Raw genomic sequence first — 10,920 nt, 5'->3', positions numbered from 1 at the left:
ATCTACAACCATGGTGGAAGTGCTAGAAGAATCTACAAGAGGGTAAATGGAAGCCTGCCGAAAGTAAAAAGAACGAAACTAACCTCGGAGGACTGCAAGATCGCTGGAAGAATGACTCTTGAAGGATTTCACCAGAGAAAGCTTAGCACTGTACTAGAAAAGAGAGAGACTTGGCTGATGATGGAGACGGTAAAGGGAAGTGAAGTGGAATTCTAGAGCATTATAAAGGCGAGGGGGCCCGAGGGCCGAAGCGTCGGGAAGGCGAGAAATCCCTCGAGCCCCGGAACATTGATTCTGGATCTGACCGTCCGCTCCCCCACGTGGTTATCTCGAGCCGTCAACATCATGATGAGACGCCATCAATAATTACCCCTTATTAAATAAGGGGCAATTATGGGGGCAGTTGAGGAGGCCCCGGATGACATGGGCCAGATCCGACTCGCAAACATAGCATTCAGTCCGTACAGCTGGGCCAGCCCATAGAAGGACACTGCCATATGGGCCGAACGAGAGTAAGCCCATCAAAGGTGACCAAGGCTTACGAAGGAATAGGCCCAGATCCAGCAATCAGTAAATATCTTGTAAATATCTTGTAAATATCTATAAATAGGAGATGGAATGAAATGGAGGGGGATCTTTTTGAGTTGAGGTGTAAGAATTCTAGAGAGAGAAAGTGGAGATGGAATTTCTTGCATCTTCATATATATATATATATATATATATATATATATATATATATATAATTGATACAAAAGTGATCATTTAAATAATTAAATAACCACGGACCTTCATTAATTAACCCAATAAGGTTTCATACAAGCCCAAGACCACATCTTTTGGTCCAACTTTCCTTAAGCCCAATCCAATTAATTTAAATAAATAAGATAATTAATTAAATACAGAAATTAAAATAACTAATTACATATATATATATATATATAATTGATACAAAAGTGATCATTTAAATAATTAAATAACCACGGACCTTCATTAATTAACCCAATAAGGTTTCATACAAGCCCAAGACCACATCTTTTGGTCCAACTTTCCTTAAGCCCAATCCAATTAATTTAAATAAATAAGATAATTAATTAAATACAGAAATTAAAATAACTAATTACATGAAGCACATAAACAAACAAGAATTTACAACTAAGTCATATAATACCAATAAAATCAACACACCAATAATTCAATCAATAATCAACCACACAAACAATCAATCATCATACATAATCACGAAATATAACTTAATTAAAATAAGATAATTAATCTAGCACTCAATAAAATAAAATAAATCATTGAAAAATAAAATAAAATAATTAATCCTAATTAATAAATCTTTTAAAATTATCGGGGTATTACATTCTTCCCCCCTAACAAACGGAATTCCGTCCTCGGAATTCACAAATCCATGAAATAAAAACTTTGATTATTTAATTTCAAATTTCATTATTCCTTTTATCCGTGTGGAAATTAACCCATCCACACATATTCATTATTAGCAGACACATCACGTAATTAGCTAATTCCATATTTATATAATTGATAAATATAAGTACACACTAGAGACTCTCACTGGACTAAAGCAGTTTCAACCGGATAGTGGGTATCTCATGTAAAACGCACACAAAGGTGGTTACGAGTCCTCCTTCTACCAGAGCCCACACATCCTTAAACCCAGCTACCTATCTCAATCGGCAATATACGCCTCCATCCTAACCACTGATCCTGAGACTCAAGCTTATATCATGGCCCATATATGTGTGTGTGTATGTATATATATATATATATATATATATATATATATAATCCATTATATCCACATAAAAATAAACTATCCAACCATATTATTTCAATGGCATACCATCCAACTATTCCGTTGACCTGACACGAATAAGTAGGACTTAACGCTATGGTTAATCCGTTCTCTTATAAATATATAGGTAGGACTTAACTTCTTTGGTTAATCCGTCCCTGAAATGCCACCGTCCCATACCGGTGTATTAAACCATACAATTCATAAATAAATAGGTAGGACTTAACTATTCCGTTAATCCGTCCCTAAAATACCTCCATATTATTTTATTGGTGCATAAATCCATAAAACCCATACTTCAAAATTAGGGGAAGACTCAACGATTTACCAATACCTTCTAAATCGGTGTCTTACCATTTTCCTGATAAGACTCAATGATTTACCATTAGGACACACTAACGGACCGAATATAGAATACAATGAATCCTAAACTTAAGCTCTAAGTAAAAGAGTACACAACGCGGAAGTCACACAACGAAAGACACCCTAGGGACACTTGAACCTGGAGTGCTCTGATACCAACTGTGATACCCCCTAATTTTGGAACACGGATTGATCAAGTCCGCGCACAAAATCAAGGGATATCAAAACAATTTAAGTATTTAACAAGCACAGAATACAAAGATGAATAATAAAGAATAAATAAACCGCTGAAGAAAACTAATAAATAAATATTACTTAATGATTCTCCAACAATTACAATTCGGAAATCCCATAACTCAAGGACCCCTTAAACATTATCCAATAATCCAATACTATTTAAAAGTACACAAGATGAATAGACGAATGACAGTCTCCCAGCTGCGGATCCTCAACCTCGAGACTGGAACCTCTAATAACCTGAAAAACAAATCGTGGGTTAAACCCTACGAGCAAGTTCACTCTACCAGGCCTCTGAAAACCAATAAGCAGATCATCTCTGATCAAAACCAAACCTAATAAAGTTTTAACTTTAATAAAGCACTATATACATGTCTATATATAATTATATATACTATACTAATCACATCCATTAATAGGTTTATTAAATTTCCATACCTATTAAATAATTATTAAAATAATATTCATACCTAGACCAATCTACCATTTCATTTTATAAAAACTCCTTTGACCTTAATCCCATCCTAGTCAGTTGTTTAATCATTTAAACAACAAATTATAATAAAAGAAATACTCTATTTAATCCCAACCCGACAATGATTTTAATTGTTTAAATCACATATCCAAAATCCAAGTTTTGACAAATCATCCACGTCTTCCCCAATATTATTTTATTAATGTAAAATAATACACTAACCAGTAAGTACTAAACTATTCTCATTTAAGAATATCTAACCCTAATCCAATCCATACATACAACAACTATAGATGATATTTTAATCATCTAACACATAACAACGTAATTATGCTTTGGCAAATCAACCATGCCATTGTAAATATTTTTATTTATATATTGGCAATTCAACCATGCCTCCATAAGTATATTTATTTATACATTGGCAATTCAACCATGCCTCCGTGTATGTATATTTATACATTGGCAATTCAACCATGCCTCCACAGGTATATTTATTCATACATTTAATTAGCAATTCATCCATGCTTTCCATATATGTATTCTATTCATACAAATATTTAGGTAATATATTTAATCATTTGACAATTCATCCATGCCCACACTTTAACCATGAATTAACTTTAAAATTAACAATACGCTAAATCATGCATAGCCATCACATGCATATTATACGCATATCATTAATTTAACAACCAGCCTATTAAGATATGCCAAATAAGAATGATAATATTAATCATCTTAAATGATTTATATATATATATACCTACACATATGTTATTTAATGTATTTATGTGTTTAACACCTTCTTTAATAATCCTTGATTATTTAAAATCAATATACATACATACATACATACATATATATATATTCATCCTTCCATACAACTCATAGACAAATTAAACTATATATACACATATATAAATAATTATATATATATATATATATATATATATATATACACTTCCTTCCATAACAAATTATTAATTTATTATATTTACACAAATTAGTGCAACTAAATATGTCAGAAATAGTTTCCTTTAAATACTCCATATTGGTTTAAATAGTTTTCCGACACTTTCTCACTAAAACATAAATATCTCCTAGTAGGATGGGAATCTGATAATGAAATTGGTACCATTGGAAAGAAGACGAAAAATCCTTGAATTTGAGCTCAAGAATGACCCGATTTCGATTTAAAATGACTAAGTTATGACCGTTTTAATTTCTAGTGTCGAATTAGGCCAACATAGTTTCCCACGCGCGCCCACGTGCTTACTATGCACTTGCACGCGCTGGATTCAAGCCTCCTTGTGTGCTGGTATTGGCTAAGCTCTTTCAGCTACCGTGAGCTCACCACACTGAATCCATCACTTCCTTTATGCCGCATCCAATGGTCATAAATGAGTGCGCAAATGAACACGCTCACACTAGATTATTTTCTATTAACTATAATATATCTAAGGTCCAGATCAGCGAGTGCACCATCTTCTCATGGTCTGCAATACACCAAATAATCCCATAGTTGACCAGACCACTTCTATGGTCCAGATACACATGCGCACCAAAGTTTTATGCGCCGCGATGCACCATATCAATTCACATAAGTTTAATTAATCAAATGGCCCTAATTGGCGTATACACCCTATTATCCTACACCGCACCGCACTGGATCAATTCTTTATTGTGTCGCCGCTCCACATGCGCCAGTTACCTAGTATATATATATATAATTATTTTCCTAACAAATAATAGGAAAATAAATCCTAATAAATTCCTAAAAATATCAGAAAAATTCCCGAAAATTACAGAACAATTCTAGAAAATAAAGAAACCATAATTAACTCTCTTGGGTCACAAATCCACCTATAGATTGATTTTAAAATATACATAACACCTATATATATCAATTAAAATCCAATAATCTAAAAATCAAATATAATAGTTTATACTTTTTAATTATTCCGATCTAACCATAATTTTTAAACAAATAAATTTAATTAAAGCCTTGATACTCAAGGTGAAATCCTTATGAGTTCTAAGAGGAAAGTTAGAGAAAACTCGCCTGAAAGTTTCGAAACGAAACCGACGCTTTAAGCTTTAATTATCTCTTCCAATTCCGACCTCCTCCTTGTCAGCCCTTCTTCTTCCTCTCTCTCTGTCTGTTTTATTTTTCTAACGTGTAAAACCTTTAACCCTAAAGCCTTATGTGTATTTTTATACACCTTAAATTCCAAATCCTATTCCAACTAGTATTATGAATTAAAATAATAATCTTTAAATAATTTATATCTATAAACATATATATATATATATAAATATATATTCCTTCCATAATTAACTCATTAGTTAATTAAATCATATATACTTATAAATATCAATAAATATATATCTATATATATATCTTTCCATAACAATTATTAATTAATTATATATATATAATTGATACAAAAGTGATCATTTAAATAATTAAATAACCACGGACCTTCATTAATTAACTCAATAAGGTTTCATACAAGCCCAAGACCACATCTTTTGGTCCAACTTTCCTTAAGCCCAATCCAATTAATTTAAATAAATAAGATAATTAATTAAATACAGAAATTAAAATAACTAATTACATGAAGCACATAAACAAACAAGAATTTACAACTAAGTCATATAATACCAATAAAATCAACACACCAATAATTCAATCAATAATCAACCACACAAACAATCAATCATCATACATAATCACGAAATATAACTTAATTAAAATAAGATAATTAATCTAGCACTCAATAAAATAAAATAAATCATTGAAAAATAAAATAAAATAATTAATCCTAATTAATAAATCTTTTAAAATTATCGGGGTATTACATTATTGTGATGACTCTGTGGACGGGTGTGCCGTGGGCGGGTGCGAGAGACACTGTCAGGCTACCACACTGGCGAGCTACGGGTGCACAGTCCCACATCGCCTGGGTAAAGGAAAGGTGAAGTACTTATATGTAAGTGTGTCACCTCCAATTGGTATGAGGCCTTTTGGGGTAAAGCCCAAGAACAAAACCGTGCGGGTTCAGGCCCAAAGCGGACAATATCATACCATATGGTGGAGTGGGTCGTTACAAATGGTATCAGAGCCTGACCCAGCCGGAAGTGTGCCGACGGGGACGTCGGGCCTCCAAGGGGGGTGGATTGTGATGACCCTGTGGGCGGGTGTGCCGTGGGCGGGTGCGAGAGACATTGTCAGGCTACCACACTGGCGAGCTACGGGTGCACAGTCCCACATCGCCTGGGTAAAGGAAATGTGATATACTTATATGTAAGTGTGTCACCTCCAATTGGTATGAGGCCTTTTGGGGTAAAGCCCAAGAACAAAACCGTGCGGGTTCAGGCCCAAAGCGAACAATATCATACCATATGGTGGAGTGGGTCGTTACAATTCTTGTTTCGTTGATTATAATCACCTAAAAAGAAACACCATCAAGTACACATTTAAGTGTCTTTCCCACTCCTAGTCGGTGCCGACTCTCTGTAACTTTAATATACCCAATGCACAGTTGTGTGTGTGTTTTAGGCCTCTGTTTATGAATCCTCTAAACCTTGAATGAATGTTTGAAATGCACAATTCAAAACAACTGTACAGAACACTAAAAAAACACTCTCAATTTAAAATTGTACTACAATAAAAAATAATAAAAAAATTTTAAAATGGTATCCAAGAAGCTGAATACTACATCCACTGAAATCAGAATAATCTATTACTCTATTGAAAAGCTAATTGTTGGAAAATGAAGAATATTTTGATAGGTGCCTGAAAGCCAATTCCCCAACTTGTCTTCAATATTTTATAGTCTGCATAGAAAAGTAGAGACTACAGAGCTAGGAATACATATACATACAATAATGACAACCAAACTTGCACTACTAGCTGGATAAAAAGCAAACAAACCAAAACCATTAGTTCAAAAAGTGAACCATGTTTCGGAATCGAATCAAATCAAACCCAACCCTGCTTGTATCGTTGAAAAAGCTCTTCAGTTTGCGCGTTCTTAAGCGCGCTGCAGGCGATCAGATACACCCATATGAGCACCACCACAGCCACTATTAGGATCACATTCGCTCTCCTCCATTCCTTTCTCAGGTTCCCCAACAGACCAGCCTTGCAAGAGTCACATCCGTAGCACAGTTGGCTCGGGTCATTGTTCCATAAGGTGCAGTCTAATTCAGCCATCTGGTTCACCGGATTAATCCACATTGTTGGATTCACATACTGGTACCCACACACAGTTGGTGGCTTACAACATCCTGACTGTAAACATCAGAACATTGGAGTATTACTATTATGGTCGTATATTTTCAAAAGGAAGAGAACAAAAAGGCAAAAGAATAACACACCCCCACCAAACATGGTGTCATCAAAGTATGATTATGCCAAAGCTGGCAACTATAATGCTTTTTATCTTCTGTAATAAAGACAGAGTATGATCTCAATTATTCTAGTTTGATTGTGCAATGTGCTAACTTTTGTGAGCAAAGTGGAAATGACTTTGATATCACATAAGACTAAATGTGGAATTGCCCCCTACATGCCCTACCATTAGGGCATATATAGAAACCACACAGACAAATTAAGTACCGGTTTGACTTAACTTTAGATAAAGCAAAATCACATCATATAATCCATGTGATATGACCCAAATAGTTGAAATTACATGATCTATGTAAAAGGGTGTGCTACTGATGTAGGATATGTTATCCGACTCTTTGAAACAGTTTGATCAGATCGTAAATCCATTCTCAATAAAAAATGACCTAATAATTAAAATTCATTAGCTGCATTTTGATCCAATGCAGCCATTTGGAGTCTTGAACGAATGTTGAATGAACTACGACATTTAAGTCTATAGGTGCTGATAACATTTGTCCTCGACTAATATAGAAAAGAGATTTGAATGCATATATAAATTGAATGTTAATACTACCTAACAACTCAAACTTTTAAATCAAGACCGTGAAATATTCGGCCGCAACAATTGATTTCGATTTGGCGCTAGCCTTACAACTACTATGAAGTAACAAATTCTCACAGTGGAGTCCAACCCTTTCATTTTTAAATGTCTGAAGGTGGGTCCTTATTTGACTATCATAAAGTCCTGTGTTTGTTCCATGTGCAAGTCTGGAACACGGTTCACACCATCACAAACTTCTACTGTAACATTCTTGTCACCAAATATAAATTCTTAAACTGCTTGAAGCCGTTGGATGTAATGGTTGTTATCGTAAGATCCAAATGATCCAACAGCTGACAATTACAGTTCTTTACTGTCTAAGTCAGTGGCATAAATCATAACATTAGAAAATCAGAGTCTAAAAGAAGTCTTTGCATCAACGGTCAACCACTGATAATTGAGTACCACAATTGATTGTAGGGTTGGTGATAAACAGAATCATTATTGAAGTGAGAGATTAAAACCGCGTTTGGATTACAGAATGAATACACACATGGATATTTTGCAATTCAAATTTAAAATAGAACAGAGTACTTACTTGAAGAGGAGAGATATGAGCTGCAAAGAACTGATCAGCAGAGACAAATTCCTGAGTGAGCTTAGAACAGGTATCAGACTCAGCAAGACATGCCCTGAGCTTGCGCCAACTGTCCGAATCGGTGATGTGGTTCCTCAGCCACGACGAGAACCGGGAGAGGCGGTACTCGTCGAAGGCGCGTCCGGGGACGTGGTAGGAGCCGCCGGGGCGAGTGACGACGAAGGCGAGGATGAGGAGGGTGAGGAGGAGGACGATGAGGATGGCCATGAAGCAGAGGTAGAGACTGAGGAGTGTCTGCTTGTTCCAGTAGGCTCCGACGAAGCCGAGGAGGGAGACGAGGAGGATGAGGATGCCGATGGAGACGATGGGCCACCGGAGCCAGCGGATGCACTCGTTGTCGGGCTTGGAGGCCAGCCATATGCCGGAGGCGATTATGGGGACTGAGCAGAGGAAGGCTATGAAGTTTAGGACTGATGTTATGTTGTTGCTCACTGCCATGCTTTTTCTATTTTTAGGAGGGAGAGAGAGAGAGAGGAAATTTGTGTGCGTGAATTCTAGAGAGAAGAGAACAGATGCGGGGCCGGTGGTGATTATATAGGGACTGTGGGTACGGGAGGGAGGAAAGGCTTTTGCTTTTCTTTTCTTTTTTTCTTTCTTTTTTTTGGTTAATTGCTGACTATATCCCTCTCAAGTCTCAACTAAATATATATAGGGAAAAAATACATAATTCTCCTGTATTAATTTTTTCGATCAAAATGTCCCCACTAAAATTAAACACCCCCTTGAACTAACAAAATCCATCAAGTTACCCCGAAATGACAAAATTGCCCTTCTAAGTTAATTGTAAATTTAAAACTTATAATATTATTGTAAGATTACAAAAATACCCCTGAGTTGGTGGGTCTACTATTCATCTCCATATTCCTTTTGATTTCAAACACCAGCCATCTTCCCCTAAATTCCCCCTCTCCACCGTCGGAGCCCACCGCCGCATCACCATCATCATCGACCTTAGCAACAAGAGTGCTTTTACTGTCAAGAGGGAGGTACAGAACTACCTCCGCCCCAGGGACGATGTGATCCTCCTCCACGTCCGCCCTACCTTCGTCCTTTACGGCGCCGATTGGGGCGCCATTGTCCTCTCCGTCAACATCAACTCCGATGAGTTGCAACAGAAGCTCGAGGACGAATTTGACAATTTCACCGCCAGCAAGGTAAGAACCAAAGTATTGTTGTGAACACTTCCTTCTGCGGCGGCGTTGCCACAATCACCAACCTAGTCAAGTTAAAATTTTGATTTGGACCTCCTTGTGTGACTTCGGCAACATTTTTGCTCTGTTTGCTGCTCTTGCAAGTAGCTAGAAACACTCTAAATTGATCGGACTCTGTCTTCGCCTGAATATCAGCCGCCGAATGACACCCCAACTCATCGATTCCGGTTGAAATTCCGTCAATTCTTACCGCCGGCGTTTCCAAAATGGGTTCGCCGATAGAGGACGATGTCATATTGGTCCAGAAAGGGAAGAAACAAGGTGAGCCCCACGTAATCACCGTCAATTGTACCGACTGTACCGATGAGATGGAAGATGAGTGGTGGTGAGATGGTAGGTGGATAGAGCTGTTTCAATAGCGTCCGTCTTTTTCTTCATGATCTCAATCTCAATCACAGAAGGATTCATTATCCCACAGTGCTTGTAGTTTTTGGTAGATTATCCGTAGCCGCTACCGAATATTGAGCAGTACCCAGAGACATTCCTTTCCATGGCAATGAAACTAACTGATGCGATGGTGCGTCTGCAGGCGGGCGGTTATGGCAGGCTGAGTGTAGTGCTACAGGTGGAGTACTATCAACTAAAGGGCCTTCACAACATGATGTTGTTCGCTCTTGGTGATGCTTCCCTCCATAATTTTGGTAATTTCAATATCTACTTTCGCAATTTGAGGTTCCACATCATGCCCAACATGTTGCTCACCGCCTCTGATTTGGAGAGGTTGCCGCCGTTGACAGAGTTGCCCACCATAAAAGAGGGGAAGAATCTGGTGGTGCATGCGTTAGCCCCACTTAAGATCAACAACGTCAACATTGAGACTCCTGATGTTATCTGCAACAACAGAATTGCCATTCATGGACTGTCCTACCTGCCTTTCTCATTGGATCATCATGACGTTGATTTAGACGGACGCTATTGAAACAACTCTAGCCATGGTGAAATTAAAGGAAGATGGAGATGAACAGTAGACCCACCAACTCAGGGGTATTTTTGTAATCTTACAATAATATTATAAGTTTTAAATTTATAATTAACTTAGAAGGGCAGTTTTGTCATTTCGGGGCAACTTGATGGGTTTTGTTAGTTCAAGGGGGTGTTTAATTTTAGTGGGAGCATTTTGATCTAAAAAATTAGTATATGGGAGTTATGTGATTTTTCCCCATATATATATTACTTTAATCTTTGCACCAATTTTTTATCAAATAACTAGTCTAAAC

General features: G+C 36.8%; 1 protein-coding gene across 1 annotated transcript; it reads right to left on the bottom strand.

The window, feature by feature from the left end:
• Nucleotides 1-6,527: 6,527 nt before the first annotated feature.
• LOC132275910 (tetraspanin-2-like) lies at nt 6,528-9,145 on the bottom strand. The gene is made up of 2 exons (XM_059777109.1): nt 8,433-9,145; nt 6,528-7,194 (listed from the first exon to the last, which is right to left on the bottom strand). Exons 1-2 carry the CDS (start codon nt 8,928-8,930, stop codon nt 6,883-6,885), a joined length of 810 nt encoding a protein of 269 aa, XP_059633092.1. The 5' UTR covers nt 8,931-9,145; the 3' UTR covers nt 6,528-6,882.
• Between the last annotated feature and the right edge of the window lie 1,775 nt (nt 9,146-10,920).

The sequence above is a fragment of the Cornus florida genome, unplaced genomic scaffold (genome assembly GCF_030987335.1).
Source record: "Cornus florida cultivar Cherokee Brave unplaced genomic scaffold, ASM3098733v1 CherokeeBrave_3.0.0_Hap2_Chr10, whole genome shotgun sequence".
Classification (NCBI taxonomy): domain Eukaryota; kingdom Viridiplantae; phylum Streptophyta; class Magnoliopsida; order Cornales; family Cornaceae; genus Cornus; species Cornus florida.
Note: the sequence above shows the minus strand (reverse complement) of the source record. Positions and strands in the feature narration are given on the sequence as shown.